Source organism: Gobio gobio, assembly GCF_949357685.1.
Source record: "Gobio gobio genome assembly, chromosome: 2".
Lineage (NCBI taxonomy): Eukaryota > Metazoa > Chordata > Actinopteri > Cypriniformes > Gobionidae > Gobio > Gobio gobio.
In genome coordinates, this window is record NC_137098.1 from 61870074 (window position 1) to 61895864 (window position 25791).

The following is a 25791-nucleotide window of genomic DNA, read 5'->3' on the forward strand; positions in this document are numbered from 1 at the left end:
TTTTTTTTTCAGAATTTCTTTGATTTGAATATTTTTTTGGTAATGCATCGTGTAGGTCTTAAATTTCAATGTTTATGGTCTTAAAATGTCTTAAAAAGGTCTTAAATTTTACTTACTGAAACCTGCAGGAACATTTTAAAAGTAGAAAAATGTTGAAAACAGTTTTGCTGCTTAATATTTTTGTGGAAAAGATGATACACTACCATTCAAAGGTTTGGTAAGTAAGATTTTTTTAGTACGAACTCATTGAATTGTTTGTACGGACTTAAAAAGTGACAGTAAAGACATTTATAATGTTACAAAAAAAATTATATTCATCAAAGAATCCTAAAAACCAAAAATATGAAGAAGCAAAAACATTTCAACATTGATAATAATAAGAAAAATTATTAATAATTTAGCACCAATAATAAGTGATAATAACGGAGCAGCAAATCAGCATATTAGAATGATTTCTGAAGGATCATGTGATGATGCGGAAAATTCCATTTTGGAATATAATTTATATATATATATATAAGTTGTCATGAACTGGCTTTTTAAAAAATGTTATACTGTTGTCTGAGGTCAACTTATGACGTCCACGTGGTTTTTACATTAAAAAACATCATAATGAATAAGTAATAGGCTATTTTCTACTGAAATGTCTTTATCAAACAAACACAATGATTTATGTCTCATCCACCCACGGTTGATTGGAATGTTACTTTTTTATTACTTGGCCCACCCGATCGGTGGGAGATAAGCGCGAACCGTGCATCACTCACACACACGCCAAGTACGCTGCAGACTGCATGATCAAAACTTCAGCGATTTGTATTTTACCTTCAAATATCAAGCCAAGAGAGTTAACAACGCACATCAAGAGCCACAAATAAAGGATTCTCCAGCCTTTGACCGCGTGCCAAGGTATGTTAGACACGTACACAATCAATAGATCGATATCAAACGATCTGTTACAATGCAATAATATCACATATAAAAGACAAGTTTTACTCGCATTAGTATGTTGCTTCATTCATTCATGTAATCTCATCCTGTCTGCAAATCCAGTCTCTTGTTTACAAATGAATCCGTGATCAGAAATGAAGGAACAAACGCAAAGTCTTCCCCACGTGAGCTGGATATTCATTAAAAATAAAGTTCATCCATCCATTCATAATATTGGAATCCGAATTAAGCTTATGCGGTATGTTTAAAAATTTGATGCGGTTTAGCTCTCTCTGTAGGCCTGTGTCATGGGCGGTGGGCGGAGCTACAGAATCAGGCGTTGTTCTTCTTCTGTTGAGGCGGTGCTAAACCACACTCTCACGTCATAGCCTGGCACATTGTGAGATCGATCGTTTTCTGGGCCTGGTGTCAATAAAAGCTTTTCTTTGACTAACAAGGAAGTTTTCAGCTCTGAAACTTACAGGATATTCTTATATTACCATGACCTTTTATATATCAAAAGCTCAAGGGAAAGTTGATTTCTCAATTCATCACCCCTTTAAATTAGAATATTATTACTGTATTTTTATCAGATAAATGCAGCCTTAGTGAGCAGAAGAGATTTCTTTCAAAAATCTTTTTGATGACAAAAAATAGCCTTATTATTCAAAACTTTTGAGTATATACTAGTGTATATATCTCAACATCCCTTTCTTCATCTTTGTCTCTTTGTCTGTCTGTGTAGTTGGGTGTGGGCGGGCAGTTTAAATATGTCTGTGTTGGGCGTTCACTGCGCCCAGCTGTGTGCCAGGCTGACTATGGAGGGCCGAGTACAGGAAGCACAGAGACAGCTCCGAGCTCAGCAAGACCTTCTCAAAGACATCAGGTACAGGAAACCTCTTCAGACAGCTCTCTGGGGCATCATATGTGTGTGAATACATGTGCATCTCTCTCTCTCTCTGTTTATCCCGCAGTCAACAGAAGCCAAGCCCTAAAGAAGAGAGTGTCTATGGGAACTGGATCAGTACAATGAGTATGATCTGTGAAGACCTCACCACTGTCAAACAGGTCTGAATACACCCTCAATCAGTATAGTATAAATAAATGATTTTATTTTGAATTAAAAATCAAATAAAATCATTAATGTATACCTTCATTTATGACATTATTTGGTGGGTGTGTGTATATCTTCAGTCATGTCCTTTCCTGTACATCTTGGTGCCAGATACCACAGCACACCTTTAGGGGTCTAGTGGAGTCCATGCCTCGACGGGTCAGGGCTGTTTTGGCAGCAAAAGTGGGACCAACACAATATTAGGTCATAATGTTATGCCTGATCAGTGTATATATGCACTGTACCATTCAAAAGATTGGGGTCACTAAGATTTTGAAATATTTTTGAATGCTAAGGCTGCATTAACCTGTTTTTTACTCGAGCATTTATCAGGCATTGTCATTGTTTATTTAAAGGCAGCATACCGCAGTCAGGGCACATACTCGTGTAGAAACACTCTCACATGCTTGAATGAATCATTGTGATTTAAATAGTCCTCGTGTTAAAACATGACACTTTCACTCTCAACAGAACGCAACAGAAACTGACGCTCAACCAGCATCTCGAACGTCCTCCACTGCTGTGAGTAAAAGATCTCTCCCGCTTTATATATTACATTGTGATGCAAGTAGAAACTGTTATACATTAAAATGAATAAGAAATCATGCTTCGATAACATGGATCATCATTCACATGGTTAAATGTGTATGTGCATGAACTGTTTTCTCCTCCAGAGCATCTCAGACGCGGCGGCCAATGTGGTGTACCAAATGAAGAGGGCGAAGAGCGTGAGCGGGAAGGGAAAGAGAGTTCCCGTGCTGGAGAAATGACCTCACATGTCACCAAGACTCGTGAAGGTCATGTGATGTAGGCTGCTGTATCCATCACAAACTATGGACAATTCATATTGCTTGGAAAAGATGCAATATATCATATATTCAAACTATGAGTCGATAACCTAATAACTGTACTAATAAATATATAACGCAATGCAATAAAACATTTATAGAAATCACAGACTGATTCCTCTTACTCGTTCTACTTCCAGCGAGTGTTATTTTAGTATCATTGAGATACTATTATAGTTTTTTATTTTTATATTTTCAATATTTATTTTAGTTAAAGTTTTAGTGTGACAAGCAGGGCGGGCGAGAGCCGGTCTCAAATCCTCTCACGGCTCTCGCCCGCCCTGCTTGTCACATTTAGTAATTGTGTTGTGCTTTTGTCATTTTCAATAGTTTTTTTTTAAACATGTCTATATAGTTTTCATTCATTTTTATTTTGGGTTCAGTTATGTTAGTACATCAAACTGCATCGAAAGGCTGAGTTTTATAACATATAACATTTTTTTAACATGACATGTGGGAAAAGATATGTATAAAGTGGCCACAAATTCATTTCCACGACTTACTAATACATTAATACTAAATCAGCACGTCTTACTAAATCATGGCCACATCGTAATAATTCAATCCCTTGTTTTAGTTCAATCAAAACGAAGGAACGAATTAGTTCAACAAATGATTTTACTACAACCCCAAATTAGAAAAAGTTGGGACAGTATGGAAAACGCAAAAAAAAAAAAAGAAGTGATTTCTAAATGTACTTTGACTTGTATTTAATTGCAGACAATATGAACACAAAATATTTCATGTTTTGTCTGGTCAACTTCATGTCATTTGTAAATATGCATCCTTTCCTGTCATTCAGACCTGCAACACATTTCAAAAAAAGTTGGGACAGTAAAGCATTTACCACTTTGTAATGTTGCCATTCCTTTTCACAACACTTAAAAGACGTTTAGGGACTGAAGACACCAAGTGATGAAGTGTTTCAGGTGTAATTTTGTCCCATTCTTCAAACAAGTCTTAAGGTGGGCAACAGTACGGGGTCTTCGTTGTCGCATTTTGCGCTTCAAAATGCGCCACACATTCTCTATTGGAGACAGGTCGGGACTGCAGGCAGGCCAGTCAAGTACCCGTACCCTCTTCCTCCGCAGCCAGGACTTTGTAATGTGTGCAGAATGTGGTTTTGCATTGTCTTGTTGAAATATGCATGGACGTCCCTGGAAAAGATGTCTTCTTGAAGGCAGCATATTATGCTCCGAAATCTCTATGTACTTTTCAGCATTAATGGTGCCTTCACAGAAGTGCAAGTTACCTTTGCCAAGGGCACTGACACAACCCCATACCATGACAGACCCTGGCTTTTGGACTTGTTGCTGGTAACAGTCTGGATGATCCTTTTCTTCTTTGGTCCGGAGCACACGGCGTCCATTCCTCCCAAAAAATACCTGAAATACTGATTCATCTGACCACAGTACACGTTTCCACTGTGTGATGGTCCATCCCAGATGCCTCTGAGCCCAGAGAAGTCGACGGCGCTTCTGGACACTGTTAACATAGGGCTTCCTTTTGGCACAGTACAGTTTTAACTGGCATTTGTGGATGTAACTACGTATTGTGGTACTTGACAAAGGTTTGCCAAAGTAGTCCTGAGCCCATGTGGTGATATCGCTTATAGATGAATGACGATTCTTGATGCAGTGCCGCCTGAGGGATCGGAGATCACGGTTGTTCAGCTTAGGCTTGAGCCCTTGTCCTTTACGCACTGAAATTCCTCCAGATTCCTTGAATCTTTTAATTATGTTATGCACTGTTGAATGTGAAATATCCAAATCTCTTCCTATCTTTCTTTGAGGAACATTGTTTTTAAACATTTCAATAATTTTCTCACTTATTTGTTGGCAAACTGGCGATCCTCGGCCCATCTTTGCTCCTAAAGGATTAGACCTTTCTTGGATGCTGCTTTTGTACCAAATCATAATTACAATCACCTGTTGACATCACCTGTTTCAAATCACATCATTATTTAACCATTTTACCTCATTACTAGCCCTAAATTGCTCCTGTCCCAACTTTTTTTGAAATGTGTTGCAGGTCTGAATGACAGGAAAGGATGCATATTTACAAATGACATGAAGTTGACCAGACAAAACATGAAATATTTTGTGTTTATATTGTCTGCAATGAAATACAAGTCAAAGTAAATTTAGAAATCACTTCTTTTTTTTTTATTTGCGTTTTCCATACTGTTTTTTCTGATTTGGGGTTGTACATCAAGTTGCATCGAAAGGCTGAGTTTTACGAACATGACATGCGGGAAAAGATATGTATATAGTGGCCACAAATTAATTTCCACGACTTACTAATACATTAATACTAAATCAGCACGTCTTACTAAATCATGGCCACGTCGTAATAATTCAATCCCTTGTTTTAGTTCAATCAAAACGAAGGAACGAATTAGTTCAACATAGCTATGTTTTTTTTATGGTTTTTGTTTCAGTTTTGTTTGTAGTTGACTTTGATAAACCTGCTTACAGCATCTTAAAAATGGTCAACCTTATACAGTGCATTCACAGTAAACTTGGTAAGGGTGCTCCGATTGATCTGTTATCGGGCGAATATAATAACTTTATATAGTTTGATCTGGGGTCTCTATAAAGGCAGATCAGAAGAGTCTGCTCTGGCCGTTCTAGTGCCAGGTGTCTGAAAAGAACAATATTGCAATGAAACATTAACACTCTAACCACTCGCTCTGTTCCCATGGCTCTGCTTGCCACAGAGATGTACGTGACAAAGCTGCCCTGACCACTTGCACTCTTTGTTTTTTCTTATCTCTCTCTCTCTCTCTCTCACTCTCTAATGTTTATGGTAGATGTAGAGCAGCATTTGACTTTTGAAATACCAATCTTGAAATGAGGCGATTCTATCTGTGAATCTGTCTCTCTGCAGACGGCATGTACCAAGAAACATCATGTCACCATATGGTCCCCCCTTTCAAAAGCATCTGCTGACTTTAACACTACGTCAGGTTTTTCCATAATGAAGTTTGTTTTATTTAAAAAAATGTATTATTAATGATTATACTATTATTTACTTTATTCCAGCTACCAATAAGAATGTTGTCCTATCATCTCAGTTTAACATTTTTTTTTTAAATGATTACTTTACTTTTTACTTTAACTTTATTCTAGCTGCCAAATTAGAATGTTCATCATTTGTTTAAAACATTTATATATATATTTTTTTTTACTTTACTATAGCTACCAATTAGAATGTTGTACTTTCATCTCAGTTTAACACATATTTTGCTATATTTAAATCCATTCCACGGAATTCCAATCTTTTCCCTCCAAAAAAAAAGAAAATGCAAAAAATTATTATAATAATAATAATATGCAAAATCTTTACTCAGAGTTTTAGCAGTGATGGGTGTAGCTTAGTGTAGTTCATCAAGTACTTTTTTCCCTAATTTTGAACAGTATAAACAAAATAAAATGGTCCCACTTTATAGTATGTGACCTTAACTACTATGTACTTATACTCGGACCCTGTACAGGAATGACATCGTAAAGTATATACTTTAAATGTTAAATGTCTGTGGAGGAGCTCCTCATATGTGGTACCATTTGAAAGCTTAGAGTCTCTACTTTCTGGAGACATGCATCACTTTGGCATTTGTTTTACACAAAGTAACTTATTTACACTAAATTACTCTGGGACCATTTCCGCCTGGATTTGGCCGACCCAAATTGAAAAGCTTCCCATAATACAGTGGTCTCTAAATACACAAATGTTGTGTAATTTTACAGGAAACCCTTTGAAGTTACATAAACCACTGCTAAAAGTGATAAACATTTAAGTATATGTTGTCTGAGCTGTAATAACCGCCCCCAAAAAAGAGGCGCTTTTTGATTTTTTTTTTTGGTTATAAATTCATATTATTTTTGAAAGTGTGTAATTCAGGCCCTGTGTGCTCTAGCACCCTGCAGACAGTTTGGGCTGTTTCCACTAAATTCCAGAAAATACTGGAAAAAAGACTTTTGTCTGGATCATGTGTGCAAGATTTATTCAAACGGATCTGAATGGAGGAATTTGACCTTTTTTATGTAATTTCCATTTTACAGAAAACCCTGAAATTACTTAAAACACTTCTGAAAGTGATAAATAATATAGTATATGTTGTGTGTTATACAATAAACATACAAAATATGAAAAAAAAGACAAACAAACAAGGCGTTTTTTATTTTTTTTGGTTATAAATTCATTTTTGAAAGTGTGTAACTCAGGCCCTTTGTGCTCTAGCACCCTGCAGACCGTTTGGGCTGTTTCCAGCACATGTCAGCAAACACTGGGAAAAAGAAAGCAATGACACTGGGATATTGCATTTATGCACTGTATATTGGGATGGGATGGGGGGGGTAAGGGGGGGTCCTCCATTCAGATACATTTGAATAAATCTTGCATACAACATGATACCGACAAAAATCTTTTTTCCAGTATTTTCTGGAATCTAGTGGAAACAGCCCAAACTGTCTGCAGGGTGCTAGAGCACACAGGGCCTGAGATATACACTTTCAAAAATGAATGTATAACCAAAAAATCAAAAAGCGCCACTTTTATTTGGCTCAGACAACATATACTCACGTGTATCACTTTTAGCAGTGTTTACGTAACTTCAAAGGGTTTCCTGTAAAATGACACCAAATTTGTGTATTTAGTCCACTGTATGTGGGTATGGGAAGCTCTTCAATGTGGGTAGGACAAATCCAGGCGGAAATCGCAAAAATGGTCCCAGAGCATAAATAGTTAAGGCCACCTAATATAAAGTGGGTCCAATAAAATGATTAACAAAAGAAATAAGATCTGGGAAGGATCATTGTCAGTATTGGTTACATCAAAATGTAAACTACTTATGTTCCTGCATGATACATTTGTCAGCATGACAGTGAAGTGTGTTCTAAAGAAGCATGTAATCCTGTTTGGAATCTCATCAGACAGGTTTGAACTCACTGGCAGAGAGTGAGGGAGTGAAGGAGAGCCGAGGAGGGAGAGGCAGATCAGTGCACCAAAAACAAACCACATGTAAGACTTTCAGACTATCAGACCTGTCCTGTACCTCTGAAGCTCGCCTGGATACAGCACAAGGACGGAGCGACTGACCACTGGATGAAGAAGAGAGAGTCTTAAAGAGGTAATTTACTCAAGAGATTTCAGGTGTTATATGTTTTATGACTGGATTCGGTGTTGATGTATGTAAGCCGAAAAGTGCTATAAAAGAGCCAGCACTTACTAAATCATAGTTTAAGTATTTGGACAAAAATTACATAACAAATGTCATTATTTAGATCATGAAGAAAACCAAGAGAGCATAAGCACACTTCTCAAGGCAAAGAATGTTTAAAAAAGAGGCAAAACGTATTTGACCCCATGTCTGTGTACTTCATACATCCACTAAAAATCACTTTCGGACCAGTTGGTTAAAGGTATAGTTCAGCCAAAAATCTAAATTCTGTCATTAATTACCCTCATTTTGTTTCAAACCTGTAAGACTTTTGTTCATATTCAAAACACAGATGACATTCAATACACAACTACCACTTTCAAGCCCCAGAAAGCTACAAGCTACATCATTTACCACTTTATTTACAGTCTCCAACGCATGTTCACGCAACGTCTGCTCTCGCGTCAACACAACATGCATGTGTCGTGCTGCTCTCGTGAACGTGTGTTGGAGATTCATATTTTGTAAAGTGGTAAATCATGTTTTTTTTGCTCAAAGCACTCAACATTACTTTTATGATGTCTTTACTAGCTTTCTGGGGCTTGAAATGGGTAGTTTCGTAGCTGTCTATGGAGATACAGAAAGCTCTCAGATTTCATCCCAAAGATGAGTGAAAGTCTTACAAGTTTGGAACGACATGAGGGTGAGTAACTAATGACAGAATTACTGAACTATCCCTTTAAAAGTCAATGATTTGTTCTGTGAAAATTGATCATTTTTAGTAGATGTAACTTACTTATTTTGTCATCTTATGCAACGGCATTCATGCGTTTTAAGTGCAGCTTAATCAAACATTTGGGCGCCACTGGCAAAATGGTAGTCGGAAGAACAACTGAATTGTTTGCATTTGTGTGTGTTTTCATTTCCTGATATAGATTTGGATTCCCAGAACCCACAAAGCTGCTCCAGAGGACTAAGATACTTGGAAAGTAAGGAACATACCAATGAAACAGACCTAAAACATGACAAGCTCTTACACAACATGTGCACACTTTAGCCAGTAGTGCCTCATTCCAGTGTGAAACTGCTGATTAGAGGTGAGAACAACAGTTTCTTCATCTGTCTCATTTACCTCTGGTTTCACAGACAAGGTTTGAGCTGTTTTTACTGAAAGCAACTTGCACTGGGATATCTTAAAACATGTCAGTGCCATTGTTTTGTCTCAAGATGCACACCAGGAATGTTTTTTTCTAAGGCACATTTATAAAAGCTACTTAAATTTCCTAATTGAACTAAGGCCTAATCCTGGCTTAATTTAAGCCCTGTCTGTGAAACCGGGCCTTTGTGTGTTTAAAACCTTAAAGATCCAAGACTATTACTACTAACATCCAATAGTCCTATAGGTTATATTTGTCAGTGAAGCTAATGGGAACACAGAAAGTAATGTGAAGTCATATCAACTGAAATTACTTTTAGTGGTATAGGCCACATTTTCAGGTTGATTTTAGTCAGGAGTGATCAAATTTTTTTTTTTTTTTACTTATAATTAGATGGTACCAAATGAAGCACATTTTTTTAGGTTACCTTTGTACAGTGATGTTAGTTCTTGATACTCACCCTGTGGTGAAAATCAAGTTGGTGTTTTTAATATGCTAACCATGAGCAAATTCATCAGTCAGCACCATTGCTGAGTGTCCTTAAAACTACATTTTACCAAAGACAGTCTCAAAAATATGCTTTGAAATCGTTCCTATTTCCTACCATTACAAACATATCCAATCCCGTCAATGTGCGGGACATGGCTTTTCCTATCATTAGTGAGCAAGAACACCTTTAAGGTTATTAGTTCACCTAAAAATGAAAATTCTGTCATCATTACTCGCTCTCAAATTGTTCCAAACCTGTACGAATTCTTCTGTTGAACACAAGAGAAGATATTTAGAAGAATGTTAGTTGATGGACCTCATTGACTTCCATAGTATTTTTTTTCCATACTATGGAAGTCAATGGGGCCCATCAACTGTTTGGTTATACCCATATTCTTGAAAATATCATCTTTAGTGTTCAGAAATTCATCCCGGTTTGAAACAACTTGAGGGTGAGTAAATGATGACAGAATTTACATTTTTGGGTGAACTAACCCTTTAAGAAGGGACAGGGAAAATCGGGTACATAAAGTAATATAGCGCGGGTGAATTATGATGTATATTACAATGTTATGATTAACTATATGCCTCATAAGTTGTTCAAAGCGTTTCTAAGGATGCTGATTGTCAGAAGGCAGCTCTGACTCTAAGATGGTGAATGGGAACATGGTTTGTGTAACATTAACACGTTATTAGCAGTTTGATAATGTAGTCAAGCTGAAGGCTAATCATATTAATTATTGCTATAGGGAGTGATACATAAAACGCATTCTGATACGTCGACTTGTAAACGAGCCGGTATAAATCTTCTGAATTAGTTTCTGGTTTAAACATAAATGGCTGAATTAAACCAAGGCAAGGCAAGTTTATTTGTATAGCACATTTCATACACAGTGGCAATTCAAAGTGCTTTACACAGAAATGAAGTTAAAATAGTTATAAGTGAATAAAATAAAAATATATATAGTATAATATTTATAATAGGAATTAAAAGGAAATAAAAATAAAGATGAAATCCCCTATCTGGGGTGGAAGAAAATGGAGAGTCAGGTTTACTTTAAAAATATTTGTCAGGTAACTGTGCGTTTAGACAGTACCCTTACAGACAAATCTTCTTGGCCTAACTTGAGGGCGTTCTCTATAGATGTTTTACCCGTCAGAGCAGATCTAAACGGGTCTTCCTCGCACCGGAGGGAGTACTCAAAAAATATTTGTCAGGTAACTGTGCATTTAAACATTACCCTTACAGACAAATCTTCCTGGACAGGAACACCAGGGCTATCTCTAATTTGTTCGACCGTCAGAGCGGATCTACACGGTCCTTCCTCTTACCACCAAGGCTATACAGATCTATCCGTCAGAGCAGATCTAAACGGATCGTCCTCGCACCGGAGGGATTTCGATTTATCGCTCCCCCGTCTCTCAACCTCTTCCACCCAGACAGCCTTAACAAAATAAAAAATAATTAAAAATAAAAGTATAATTAAAAACTAAAAATAAAACAGGGTTAAAATGAAACACATAATTAAAGTGCAAGCAGTTCGGACAAAGCACAGAGCTCATTCAGTAAATGCATAAGATAAGGTGCAATCAGTCGGACGTACAGTGGCATAGCTCATTCAGTAAATGCACAGCTGAACAGATGTGTTTTGAGTCTGGATTTGAAAGTGGCTACTGTTGGAGCACATCTGATCTGTTCAGGAAGCTGGTTCCAGCTACGGTTAGCATAATAGCTAAATGTAGACTCTCCTTGCTTTGAGTGAACCCTTGGTATTTCTAATTGACTTGATCCTGATGATCTGAGTGATCTGTTGGGTTTGTATTTAATCAGCATATCTGCAATGTATTGAGGTCCTAGGTCATTGAGTGATTTATATACAAGTAATAGTACTTTAAAATCAATCCTAAATGTAACTGGAAGCCAGTGTAAAGACCTGAGGACTGGTGTGATATGGTCATATTTTCTGGTTCTGCTCAGGATCCTGGCAGCAGCGTTCTGTATGAGCTGCAGCTTTCTAATGGTCTTTTTGGGAAGGCCAGTGAGAAGACCATTACAATAATCCACCCTGCTGGTGATAAAAGCATGAACGAGTTTCTCTAAGTCTTGCCTGGAAATAAAGCTTCTAATTCTTGCAATATTTTTCAGATGATAGTAAGCTGATTTAGTTATTGCTTTGACATGACTACTGAAACTCAGGTCTGACTCCAAAATCACACCAAGATTCCTGACTTGATTTTTTGATTTTAGACCTTTAGCCTCAAGATATGCGTTCACCTTGAGAATTTCATCTTTGTTTCCTAATGTAGTGATTTCAGTTTTGTCTTTGTTTAACTGAAGAAAGTTTTGGCACATCCAACTGTTAACTTCATCAATGCATTTACATAGAGAGTCAATGGGGCTGTAGTCATTTGGTGATAGGGCTAAGTAGATCTGGGTGTCGTCAGCATAGCTGTGGTAAGCCATTTTGTTATTTTTCATTATTTGGCTGAGTGGCAGCATGTATAGGTTGAATAGGAGTGGTGCAAGAATTGACCCTTGTGGGACTCCGCATGTCATGGATGTCCACTCAGACTTATGGTCACCTATACTCACATAATAACCTCTCCCTTCTAAGTATGACCTGAACCATTTGAGGACCATTCCAGAAAGCCCAACCCAATTTTCTAGCCTGTCAAGAAGTATGTTGTGGTCAACAGTGTCGAATGCAGCACTGAGGTCCAGTAGTACCAGAATTGATGTTTTGCCTGTATCTGTATTGAGGCGAATATCATTTATAATCTTTATGAGCGCTGTCTCTGTGCTGTGATGCGGTCGGAAACCAGATTGAAAATTGTCAAAGTATCCGTTTGAGTTCAAGAATTTGTTCAGCTGACTGAAAACAACTTTTTCAATGATCTTGCCTATGAAGGGGAGATTTGAGATTGGTCTGTAGTTGCTTAATATGGAGTTATCCAGATTTCTCTTTTTAAGGAGAGGCTTTACTACTGCAGTTTTAAGGGAGTTTGGAAAAGTCCCAGAAAGAAGTGAGGAGTTTACCACTTCTAGGAGATCTGCTTCTAAACAGTTAAACACACTTTTGAAAAAAGAAGTGGGGAGTGTGTCAAGGGCGCAGGTTGATGTTTTAAGGTGCTGTACCGTTTCTTCTAAAATTTTACCATCAATTGCTTCAAAATCAGTCATAATAATTTTCTGAGGTTGTGGTCTGATCTGACTCACCTCAGAGCAACTCAAGGATGTGCTGATCGCATTTCTGATATTAATGATTTTCTCGGAGAAGAAGGAAGCAAACTCACTGCATTTGCTGTCTGAGAGCATTTCACTGGGAATGTGACTCAGGGGGTTTGTTAGTCTCTCAACAGTAGCAAAAAGAGTGCGTGTGTTGTTTATGTTTCTATTTATAATATTTGAAAAGAAGGTCTGTCTAGCTTTGCCTAGTTCCACATTGAAAGCACGAAGACTGTTTTTATAGATGTTGTAATGGACTACAAGTTTTGTCTTTCGCCACATGCGTTCAGATTTCCTGCATTGTCTTTTCATTAATTGCACTGCTGTTGAGTTTCTCCAAGGTGCTTTTTGTTTGCCACTCTTTTTTCTGACTTTCACAGGGGCAATATCATCAATTACACTCTTAACTTTTGAGTTAAAAGAGTCAATGAGAAGATCAACAGAGTTTGCAGATATGCTTGGTGTTAGAGATATAGCCTTCATAAACAGCACACTAGTGTTCTCATTTAAGCATCTCTTTTTGACAGAGACAGATCTAGTTTCAATGGCAGGAGAGATTGATATATCAAAGAAAATACAGAAATGATCAGACAGTGCCACATCCTTAATAACTATCGGTGAAATGTTTCAGACCCTTACTGATGAGTAAATCTAGAGTGTGTCCACGATCATGTGTGGGTCCGTGTACATGTTGTGTCAAATCAAAAGTGTTAAGAACAGTCATGAGATCTTTTGTTGTACTGGATTCAGCATTGTCAATGTGAATGTTAAAATCCCCAGCAATAGCAAAACAGTCATAGTCAGATGAGATTGCTGATAACAGCTCTGTAAATTCATCAATAAAGGCCGGAGAATATTTCGGAGGCCTATAAATAATGATAAGCAGGATGCGTGGTGCACCTTTTAGCACAATGCCCAGATATAGAGAGACAAATAGTCACCAAATGATACTTGCTTACATTGATAGACATCTTTAAATAGAGCTGCGACCCCTCCACCCCTTCTGACTGGTCTGCAGACACTCATAAAAGTAAAGTTAGGAGGGGCTGTTTCATTGAGGACTGTTGCACTGCAGCTGTCTTCTAGCCACGTTTCATTTAGAAGCAAAAAATCTAGGTTGTTTGTGGATATTAAGTCGTTGACTAGAAATGATTTGTTTTTAAGTGAACGGATGTTTAAAAGTGCTAACTTAACATTAATAATTTTAATTTTATCCCCCACAGTAATCTTAGTTTGACAAGTAACAGGCAGCAGATTAGATGGGTTTGCCATACGGCCTGAAAAGGCCTTAGACTTTCTATCACGTAATAGAACAGAAATAGAGAAAGATAGAGACACACTGGGCTCACGCATGTTTTGTAAACATTTGATAAGATTGCTGTTGACTTTGCGAGGACCCAGAACACGTCACTGAGAGCTGGTATCAGTTGTTTTTGGTGCAGATGGAGGAGGGTGTGTGCCCTGGCGTTGTGACCGAAGAAATCTCACAGGAGGAGGGGCAGAGCGAGCTGGACCTACAGTCTTTGGTGGTTGTGGGGCTCGGCGTTCTTTGGTTGATATCTGTGGGCTCGCAGCGATCGAGTGTGATTGTCTGATTCCAGTATAAACAAAATCCATTTTCTCTTTGAAGCTCAGAAGTGGGGATGCTGTAGAGAGGAATAACATGTCTGGTGAGGGGGGCTGTTTCTCTGGTGTTACCGGAAGCTGCAATATTTAATCGTCCTGTTCAAGGAGTGACTTGGACATTTCATCCAGCCTATTGTTTATACCACATATAAGTTGTAAGAGTTCATCAGTCTCAGTCTCACCCCCGATGGTCCCCATTTTTACCAGATTTTTTGCATCCACAGACTCCACAGTCCGTGCTGAGATGTTACTGTTTAGTGCCTCGATCTGTGTCACTTGGAGCAGTTCTAATCCGTCACAGTGTGCCTGTGGTGAGCTCTGAGGGCGGGGCTCAGCTGGGAGTGTGTCCATGAGAAGTGGTTGTTGTGGCTGCGTGGTGTTATCATTGTCCTTGTGGGGTTTATCAACTGCATGTCCATTCAGATGCTGAAATGAAGTCCTGTGATCGTCGATACTCTGTACTGGTGTGTGTGTGCCATCCAGGTTGAGTGGGTTAGCACACACAGCTGAAGGATGATGAAGGGAAAAATAGATATTGTCCTTTAGCACTCTTGCACCGAGTTTGTTTGGGTGGAGGCCATTTGATGTAAACAGTTGTCTCTGACTCCAGAAGAGATTAAAGTTGTCGATAAAGTTCACTCCCTTCATGTTGCAGGTATTTTGCAGCCATGTATTAAGCCCAAGTAGCCGTGAAAACCTATTTGTTCCTTTTGCTGGAAGTGGTCCACTGATGAACGGCTGAACTTTCAGTTTTCTAAGTGTTTCAAAAAGTTCATTGAAATCCCTCTTAAGGAGTTCTGACTCCTCTCGCTGAATATCGTTTTTTCCCACATGAATGATAAGTTGATTTGCAGTCTTATGTTTCATCAGAATGTTCTTAAGTTCCCTGTTTACATCAGAGACTGTTGCTTGAGGGAGGCAGCATGTGGTATTTTCCCTGCTGCTAATGTTTCTGATTGTGGAGTCGCCCACTATCAGAGTCCTGGGCTCGGCTGCGCTCTGAGCTGATTGCCGCTGTCTGCTCGACCTTGAGCGCCTGTTAGCATTAGTGTTAGCTACGGGCTGATTCAATCTGTGTTCGGTCACATTCATCACATTTGGGGATTCCTCACCCACATTCATTAGCACTTCAAATCTGTTTTCAAGATGTATATTTGGTGGTAGGAAACTAGTGTTTGCAATCCTTGTGTCTGGGGTAGAGCATGCTACTGCGGCAATATGTGATGCTCGTGACAATCTGATGTCTCGAGTGCCTTTTGGTCTTGCTCCCTGTTTGTGCCATCGATTAGTGTGTTGATCAGTTACTTGTTTCTCTACATGTTGAGTAGCACTACATTTATGGGACTCACCGGCAGTGTGCAGAGGGCGATCATGATGAAGCTCTGCTGTGTGATTTGTCTGGTTGGATGGTTCCGCAAATAACTTTGTTTCAAGAATTGCAATCCTTTGTAAAAGTATGTGGCAGTTTGTGCAGCAAGTAGATTCTAGAAGAGGCATTTTCTTATCCTTTTGAATGTAGGCAGCTGTGTTTTTCCTTCTCCGGAATGTAAGCTGAAGGCAGTGGGAGGCTGGTCGGTTGAAATATTCCGCTTTTTGTTTAGTAATTTAGTCACCAGAGTTTCTAATTTTATCATTGGAGTCAAGCTTTGTCGTTTGAGCGCTGTGCTGATTTGCTGAAGTCGAAATTATGAGATAAAATATAGAAGCGATAGAGCAAAGCGCGGAGCAGTAAGCAAGAGCGTCCGAACAGTAGCGAAGCAGGAATCGTCCGAACAGTAGCGTCCGAACAGTAATCGTCCGAACAGTAGTTCTGAAACCAGTATTTCCACTTGCCATTGTGTACATTCACAACAGTAAAGTTGAGCGAGTGGATCAGGTATTCGGAGCTGCTGTGAGTGAGTGGGGACGGGGCTAATTTGCATATTCATGTTTCACGTATACTAAATGAAGCAAGGCTGTAGAGTTACATTCAAGCTAATTTAAGGCATTTTTAAATTTGTTTCAAGGGATACATTTATTGACTACAGGGAGACAGATTAGACCTTGTTGTAAAGTGTTACCCTGTATTGGTTTTCCTATCTTTACATTACAGACCATCTTTACAACCAAATCTTTACATTTCCCTTAATTTCTGCATTTTCCCCTCAATGTCATCTCTGATATTGCCATTTTCCTCCTCCTCCACAGCCATGCCATTCACACGCAGCTTCCTGTCTGAAGAGCACCTGCTGTGCTCCATATGCTTAGACGTGTTTGACAATCCGGTGTCCACGCCATGCGGCCACAGCTTCTGCATGATCTGCATCAGGCAGTACTGGGACACAGCGAAGCAATGCCAGTGCCCCCTCTGCAAGCAGACCTTCAAGAGAAAGCCCGATCTACACATTAATCGGACTCTACGTGAGATCACCGAACAGTTTAAGGGTATGGTGGCAAACCCGGAGGAATCTGGGACAGTCGGGGCATCTGGCATGGCTGAGGAAGGAGGAAGAACAAAAGAGACAGTGGATGGGGCACAAAAGCCAGGCCATCTTCCAGGTTATCTTCTTGAGGAAATGAAGAAGAGATTATCACGGTACAAGGTACATGGCAATTCTCAGAGCTGTCCTGATGAAAGCGGGTCTGAACAAACACCAAACACAGATACTAATGGCACTCAGTTGCCTGTTATTGCCAGACAGATGTCCCTGCGGAGGTATACCCTGAGTGGGGCTGCAGATGCCATGAAAGTTCCCCTTTGTCCAAAACATCACCGTAACCTGGAGCTGTTCTGCCTGTCTGATCTGGAATGTATTTGTATCGAGTGTGGACAAACGGATCACCAATCACACAACATCACATGTGCCGAGAAAGAGTGGCAGAGTTATAAGGTAGGATGAAATGAGGAATAAGAATGAGTCTGTAACTAGCAGCGCTGGGGGTATCGCATTGCAAGTAACATGAGTTATGTAATCAGATTACTTTTTTCAAGTTACTAGTAAAGTAACGTATTACTTTTAAATTTACAACAAAATACTTTTTCACATTTATTGACTGACAGCTCTCCTGTCCCCATGTTGAGAGTAATCGTGAGTAAGTGCAGAGCTGTTGTGTGCGACGTGTGAACATGATGGTTATTGTAGTCCTAGACTTAGTGTGAGCAGAAATTATGGCGTTTTTTGGATTAACGGATGTTATGCGACTAAAACCGATTTTTTTCCTCTCGCGATAAGTCATTCAAAAAATCATGGCAACGGATGTTGGTAGATTTACGTATTTATCTAAGCCACTTGCCATTATTTTTAATTGAGACGGAGACGTCTAAATCCAAACATACTGAGTGATCTTTAAAGTATGATAGACTCTTACGGTGCATCCGGAAAGTATTCACAGCGCTTCACTTTTTCCACATTTTGCTATGTTACAGCCTTATTCCAAGATGGATTAAATTCATTATTTTCCTCAAAATTCTACAAATTCTACCCCATAATGACAACGTGAAAGAAGTTTGTTTGAGGTCTTTGCAAATTTATTAAAAATAAAAAACGGGAAAACATCACATGTACATACTGTAAGTATTCACAGCCTTTGCTCGATACTTTGTTGAAGCACCTTTGGCACCATTTACAGCCTCAAGTCTTTAGAGTATGATGCTTCAAGCTTGGCACACCTATTATTGGGCAGTTTCTTCCACTCTTCATTGCAGGACCTCTCAAGCTCCATCAGGTTGGATGGGGAGCGTCGGTGCCCAGCCATTCTCAGATCTCTCCAGAGATGTTCAATCGGGTTCAAGTCTGGGCTCTGGCTGGGCCACTCAAGGACATTCACAGAGTTGTCCCGTAGCCACTCCTTTGTTATCTTGGCTGTGTGCTTAGGGTTGTTGTCCTGTTGGAAGATGAACCGTTGCCCCAATCTGAGGCCCAGAGCGCTCTGGAGCAGGTTTTCATCAAAGATGTCTCTGTACATTGCTGCATTCATCTTTCCCTCCATCCTGACTAGTCTCCCAGTTCCTGCTGCTGAAAAACTTCCCCACAGCATGATGCTGCCACCACCGCTTAACTGCAGGGATGGCATTGGCCAGGTGATGAGCGGTGCCTGGTTTCCTCCAGAAATGACGCTCGCCATTCAGACCAAAGAGTTCAATCTTAGTTTCATCAGACCAGAGAATTTTGTTTCTCATGCTCTGAGAGTCCTTCAGGTGCCCTTTGGCAAACTCCAGACGAGCTGTCATGTGCCTTTTACTGAGGAGTGGCTTCCGTCTGGCCACTCGACCATACAGGCCTGATTGGTGAAGAGCTGTAGAGATGGTTGTTCTTCTGGAAGGTTCTCCTCTCTCCACAGAGAAACGCTGGAGCTCTGTCAGAGTGACCATCGGGTTCTTGGTCACCTCCCTGACTAAGGCCCTTCTCACCAGATCGCTCTGTTTGGCCGGGCGGTCAGCTCTAGGAAGAGTCCTGGTGGATCCAAACTTCTTCCATTCACGGATGATGGAGGCCACCATGCTCAAATTTTTCTGTACCCTTCCCCAGATCTGTGCCTCGATACAATCCTGTCTCAGAGGTCTCCAGACAATTCCTTGGACTTCATGGCTTGGTTTGTGCTCTGACATGCACTGTTAACTGTGGGACCTTATATAGACAGGTGTGTGCCTTTCTAAATCATGTCCAGTCAACTGAATTTACCACAGGTGGACTACAATTAAGTTGTAGAAACATCTCAAGGATGATCAGTGGAAACAGGAGCACCTCAGCTCAATTTTGAGTGTCATGGCAAAGGCTGTGAATACTTATGCACATGTAATTTATTTTCAATAAATTTGCAAAGACTTCAAACTAACTTTTTTTTACATTGTCATTATGGGGTATTGTTTATAGAATTTTGAGGAAAATAATGAATTTAATCCATTTTAGAATAAGGCTGTAACATGTATGTAACATAACATAACGCTTCCTGCTGCATCATTTCCTGTTTACTTTCACACAGATGAAGATTTCTACCACAGAGACAGAGCTACAGGAGATGACCAGGGAGAGGATGCAGAAAGTGCAGGATATCAAACAATCACTAGTTGACATTAAAGTGAGTAACACAGTATCACTTGTTTTCAGCGTCCCACGACATAAAAAAGTCTTAGACAAAAGAGAACCATGTATGGTTTTAACTCACTTATCTGACTTCTTCTCCACCCCTTCTCCACAGAAGCTGACCGAGAACGAGGTGCAGCGCAGCATGCAGCTGTTTGGAGCGCTGATGAGCTCCCTTGAACGCAGCCAGGCCGGCCTGCTGGAAGTGACGGAGATAAACCGTCGCTCAGCAGAGCATCAGGCTGAGCTCATGATCCGAGAGCTGGAGCAGGAGATCACAGAGCTGAGGAGGAGGAGCACAGCGCTGACTAAACTGGCCCAAACTGAGAATTTTGTCACTGGACTGAAGGTCTGTAATGGGACAAGAGAACATAATTATGCCTTAGGAAGTGTGCAGCAGATTTTATTTGAGACCCATCTTTTCAGTCTCTTCTCTTTTAATATTTAGTCTATTTCAAATATAGAGCTCTTTTGACATTAGCCAATAAGAAATCACCTCAACGCCTTAGCAACCCACATAGCAAAGCCCTTAACAACCACTCACGACACTATTGCATATTGCCATGTTTTGCTCTGACAAGCACCATTCTATGGTAAAAAAAAGAAAAAAAGAGAGATAAATTTATTCATTAGAAAATAACGTTTGGGGTCATTAAATTGTGTTTTTAAAAGAAGTCTCTTTTGCTAACCAAGGATGTGTGTACTATTTAATCAAAAATACTATCAAATATTTAAAATAGTCTAAAATAATATTTAAAGTAATATAAAATAGTAAAACATTATTACAATTCGAAATAACTATTTTAATATATTTTAAAAGGTAATTTATTCCTGTGATGCAAAGCTGAATTTTCAGCATCATTACTCCAATCTTCAGTGATGCTTTTTATTGTCAGTGTTAAAAACAGTGTTGTATTTAAAGGGTTAGTTCACCCAAAAATGAAAATGATGTCCTTAATGACTTACCCTCATGTCGTTCCACACCCGTAAGATCTCTGTTCATCTTCGGAACACAGTTTAAGATATTTTAGATTTAGGCCGAGAGCTTTCTGTCCCTCAATTAAATATGTATGTAGTGACGCTGCTGACGTGTTAATGTATGTAGTGACGCTGCTGACGTAAGACGCTGCTGATGTGTTATCTGGTGCGCCCGAGCTTCGTTTACAGTCTGAGGGAGCTCGGGTGCACCAGATAACACATCAGCAGCGTCTTACGTCAGCAGCGTCACTACATACATTAACACGTCAGCAGCGTCACTGCGGATTTTTGAAAATGATGCACCTTCCTTAATAATTACTGACCCCAAACTTTTGAAATGTAGCTAGTTAAAGGTGCACTATGTAACTTTTCCGTCCACTAGAGGCCGCCTATTCTAAACACAGGCGTAGTTTGATGACGCCACGTTTGAGCGCAGAATCTTGGGACATGTGGTCTTCATATGTTGTATCTTGTTCTTGTTCTGCAATAAAAAAAAATTATAAATAAAAAAACGAAAATAAATAAAAAAATAAAAAATAAAAAAACATGTGGTCTTCACCTCACAGCCGGTGGGAAAGAATCGGGATAGGACTTGGGCAGAAATCATGTTCATGGATGTGATTATTAACGTTACTGTAGTATGAAGCAGAGCAGGACCAAGTGTTGTGGAGCTGAGCAAGGCCGCTGGAGCGATTGTTAATATTATGACATTTACACTTATTAAACTGCTTTTTTTCCTTCAATTGTTTAAAATGTTATTTAAAAGTAAGTATAAAATAAATTTTACATAGCCATCAGGCCATAGGCTTATTTATTTGAATTAAAAAAAATATTGTGTAACAATTTAATAGTCTACTGTCACTTTTGAGCAATGTTATGCACCTTCCTGAATAAAAGTATTAATTAAAATTAAATTACTGACCCCAAACTTTTGAAATGTAGTTAAAAAATAAATCACTTTTCAAACATTTGTGTGTATATATATACAGCTCTGGAAAAAAATAAGAGACCACTTAACATTGAGAAATCATCAGGCCATAGGCCTATATATATTATGACACATATATGTTGATTTTTTTTTTAATATATATATACGTATTATATCTGATATGTGTGTATTGGTGTGTCTTCTCTGTTGTACAAGCTACTGGATGCCTTGAATTTCCTTCAGATTAATCCATCAATCACTCAAGACATTTCACAATGGGCTGTTGACATCTGACAAACTATGACTGCAGAATGAAAATAAGCACTTTAAACACTTTAAACACCAAGTGCAATAATTGCTCTTGTTCTTCTCCCACAGGGCTACTCTGATGTCAGCACTCCCATGTCAATGAAAGCCTGGACAGGTGTATCACTGACCTGTGACCTTGGATCTAAAGCTATTTGCGCCTCTGTCTGTCAGCTACTGGATCAGTTTAAGGAGGAGCTGCAGAAACTGCCTGCAGTCTGTGAGTTACACCTGTCAAACTGTTTGTTTTTTGTTTGATGTTAAATGTCATTGTATGTGTTTTTGGAAAACACTAAACCACAGTGCCATCTAGTGGCAGATGTTCCTTCATGCATTTGACATGTTTCTTTCTGATCTAGGCCTCTCTGTGTCTGCTAACCAATCACCAGTGAAGTCACACCCGAGTAAGTTAGACTTCTGTTGGAAAGTGTTTATCTTACAATGATTTGTTATATAATTGCGGATCTAGAATTAGGACATGCATTTTTTTAAACTGAATCTTTTCAATAACATGATTTTATTTCAATCTTTTGCAGAAGTGAAGAGAATACAGGAATATGCAGGTATGAGTTAGAGATTACACTTTATTGCAGTGTATATATAAGCTGGTGCTATAAAGTTTTTTTTCTCGAGGATTGATAACAGCTTTGCCCTCTTATATATATATATAAAGTCCTATATACGTGAGATAACAGTTTATTGATTGTTTATTCCTGCACATCATATCATCTTGTTTTTAGGAAGGCCCTACAAACTTCACTTCTATTACCTCTTGAACTTCAATGTTTTTGAGTATTTGGGAACTTGACATGTCAAGCAGTTTGACATGCTATACTTAATCAATCTATATTAAACATAATTTTTCAAATTTGCTTAATTATTTATTATTTCATATGCATATACCCTATGCATTTATTATGAATATGGTTTTATATGACATTGTGTTAACTGACAACATACTTTCTAAACTAAAAATAAAATATGACCCATTATTTGTCAAATCTGTAATATTTAATAAAATTCCAGTTGGAATTTATATAGTACCATAATATATATATATATATATTAAAATTTTATGTGTGTCTCTATTTAAAAGTTTGGGGGTCGGTAAGATTTTTTTTTGTTTTTGAAAGGGATCTCTTCTGCTCACCAAAGCTGCATTATTTTGATTAAAAATACAGTAAAAACACTAATATTGTAAAATATTATTGCAATTTAAAATAACTGTTTTCTGTTTTAATATATTTATAAATTGTAATTCATTCCTGTATCAAAGTACCAAAACTATTTTCGCTGTTTGTATTTAAATTGTCAAATGCTTAAGAGTCTATGAGTTGATCATCATTGCAATGATTATTATGTTTCTAGCATGTTATGTGTTTGCCAACAGTTCTTCTAACCCTAACTGATGGAGTGTGTAGCTTTTCATTTCTTACACAACCATGTAGGAAGACACATCACGGCCATATTCCAGGATGACAATGTCAAGATTCCTATTAAGCATTTGCCTATTTAAATCCAAAGAGCGACTGTTTTGGCCAGGCAGTGTATATTATAAAAATAAAAAGGTAATTATTTGAACTTTTTCCATCAGTGGATGTGACCCTGGACTCCAACACTGCTCATCCACGTCTCACCCTATCAGAAGACAAGAAGAAGGTGTGGTGCGGTGAAAAGCACCTACACGTTCCCAACAACCGCGAGCGCTTTGACCGTGTAGTCTGTGTTCTGGGACGCGAGGGCTTCAGCGGTGGCCGACACTACTGGGAGGTAGAGGTAGATGGAAAGACCGACTGGGACCTGGGGGTGGCGAGTCATTCCTGCAACAGGAAAGGAAAGATCACAGTCAGCCCCAGCAACGGCTACTGGTTTCTCAGCTTGCGGGACAAGAACAACTATGCCTTCAGGACTGAGCCTTCCACTGCCCTTCCCCTCAGCCTGAAACCTCAGAAGATAGGGGTGTTTGTGGACTACGAAAAAGGCCAAGTGTCCTTTTATAATGCGGACTCAAAGATGCACATCTACACGTTTATGGACAATTTCTGTGAGACCATTTATCCGTTCTTCAGTCCCTGTACCAACAAAACAGGCAAAAACGATGCTCCGCTGGTGATCACGCCTGTCCTTCTTGACTGACCAGTGACTTGAGAAGGTTTTATGACCAAACTTTTTTTGCCTTGTAATTTGTCTGCTAGCACATTCATTGATAACACAAAGTGCACTTTCACAACTAAAAAAATTCTTTTCATACCAACAAATCTCCTTTAATCTATTAAAGTCGGCATGAAACGGAGGTTGCGATAGTCTTTTCTTCCCTATTGTGGCGTACATTCGAGTGAAGCGGCTTCCTGAACAAGAAAACAATGTAGGGCGGGACTTGATTTTGTCAATTGGGAATTAATTGATGGTTGTGGTTTGCTATTGGTCGATCTCATGTGAGTGACAGGTTGCCCTGCCCTCGCGCCAGAAACACGTGAAGAGAATAGATGTCGCTGCAAGAGGGAGGGGAAGTTATTTTGATAAAAGATTACGAGGGTACATGAATTAAAAAAATAGGTTAAATTTACCATTAACGCTCCCCCCTATTGATGGAAATTTCCATCATTTGTGAGACAATGCTTCCCCGCCATTGACAGGAATTTTCCGGCTTTCTGTGTTTTTCCGTTATAGGGGGCGCTATTACATATCTTCTGAATGAGTACTGATTCTCCTGTTTAAAAGACGAGAAGAAGCAGAAACAAGCGATAGCATATGTAAGCAGATACATATGTAAAATAACGTGATCATTAACATTAAATCTCATATAAATCAAAACTGCTATAGGACTGTGAAGCTTTGGGGGTGTTGATGGACTCGATCTACTCCATCTGTGTTTTGCTCATTGTTCTGAATCTGATCCAGACGTAGTCTTTGACAAAAAGGTATTTTTCTCAGCTTTTTGCTCAATGTTGTTTTTTTATGAAAATTATCCACATTCAAGTGTTTATAAAAAAAAAAAAGGAATGCATGAAACTATTATAAAATTGTTTTGTTTAACCCTCATATTATCTTTGGGGTCAATTTGACCCCATTCAATGTTTAACGTCTGTAAAAACACGATTGACATCGCGCCAGTAAACACGTGAAGAGAAGAGATGTAGCTGCAAGAGGGAGGGGAAGTTATTTTGATAAAAGTTTACGAGGGTACATGAATTAAAAAAATAGGTTAAATTTACCATTAACGCTCCCCCCTATTGATGGAAATTTCCGTCATTTGTGAGACAATGCTTCCCCGCCATTGACAGGAATTTCCGGCTTTCTGTGTTTTTCCGTTATAGGGGGCGCTATTACATATCTTCTGAATGAGTACTGATTCTCAGAGAAGAAGCAGAAACAAGCGATAGCATATGTAAGCAGATGCATATGTAAAATAACGCGATCAGTAACATTAAACCGCATATAAATCAAAACTGTCTAATGTTATAAAATGTCGACCCAGGGTGAGCTATAGGACTGTGAAGCTTTGGTGGTGTTGATGGACTCGATCTACTCCATCTGTGTTTTGCTCATTGTTCTGAATCTGATCCAAACGTAGTCCTTGACAAAAATTTGTTCATTTTGCTCAATGTTGTTGTTTTTTTTTCATGAAAATTATCCACATTCAAGTGTTGATATAAAAAGGAATGCATGAAGCTATTATAAAATTGTTTTGTTTAAAATCAGAGGCTCCGTCCTTTCTTTTGATATATTGCATATTCAGATATTCATACAACAAAATAGTCAGGGGGCCATGATACTTTTGTGAAAATGATCGAGAATACTGGCAGTGGCTGGCAACTTTTTTCAAAAACGCTGCACTCTAAAACAAATGGTGCTATATGGCACTAAAAGTGGTTCTTGGTCATAATCATAGGTGAACCCCTTTTGGTGCTATATAACACCATATCTTAACATGTTCTGTATATGAAGAACCACTGAAGCACCAA

At 38.8% G+C, this 25791-nt stretch overlaps 2 protein-coding genes across 9 annotated transcripts in view; both read left to right on the plus strand.

The window, feature by feature from the left end:
- LOC307122882 (circularly permutated Ras protein 1) overlaps nt 1–3000 on the plus strand; it is a 32851-nt gene extending 29851 nt beyond the window's left edge. For all 7 annotated transcript variants that reach the window (XM_079811186.1, XM_079811180.1, XM_079811181.1 and 4 more), the window contains 4 exons: nt 1676–1816; nt 1905–1998; nt 2516–2566; nt 2719–3000. In XM_079811186.1, the coding sequence (XP_079667312.1) occupies nt 1676–1816; nt 1905–1998; nt 2516–2566; nt 2719–2814 (382 nt within the window). In that variant the 3' untranslated portion in view covers nt 2815–3000. The remainder of the gene's footprint in view (nt 1–1675; nt 1817–1904; nt 1999–2515; nt 2567–2718) is intronic.
- Nucleotides 3001–7869: 4869 nt separating this feature from the next.
- On the plus strand, nt 7870–25520 carry LOC307142644 (E3 ubiquitin-protein ligase TRIM39). 2 transcript variants are annotated; one of them, XM_079843658.1, is made up of 9 exons: nt 7870–8023; nt 8989–9150; nt 16739–17421; nt 19514–19609; nt 19730–19963; nt 21899–22046; nt 22186–22230; nt 22363–22389; nt 23421–25520. In XM_079843658.1, the coding sequence occupies exons 3-9, from the start codon at nt 16741–16743 to the stop codon at nt 23960–23962; spliced, it is 1773 nt and encodes a 590-aa protein (XP_079699784.1). In that variant the 5' UTR covers nt 7870–8023; nt 8989–9150; nt 16739–16740; the 3' UTR covers nt 23963–25520. The 2 variants fall into 2 exon arrangements, with proteins under 2 accessions (XP_079699784.1, XP_079699783.1); XM_079843657.1 differs by having other exon boundaries at nt 7892–8023; nt 8989–9042.
- The last annotated feature ends 271 nt before the right edge of the window (nt 25521–25791 follow it).

Bases quoted from the DNA above. Each gene is read 5' to 3' on its own strand.
- LOC307142644 (XM_079843658.1), top strand. From the start codon at position 16,741: ATGCCATTCACACGCAGCTTCCTGTCTGAAGAGCACCTGCTGTGCTCC. The intron at 19,610-19,729 runs GTGAGTAACACA...CCTTCTCCACAG, and splicing joins AATCACTAGTTGACATTAAA to AAGCTGACCGAGAACGAGGT. The intron at 22,390-23,420 runs GTATGAGTTAGA...TTTTTCCATCAG, and splicing joins GAGAATACAGGAATATGCAG to TGGATGTGACCCTGGACTCC.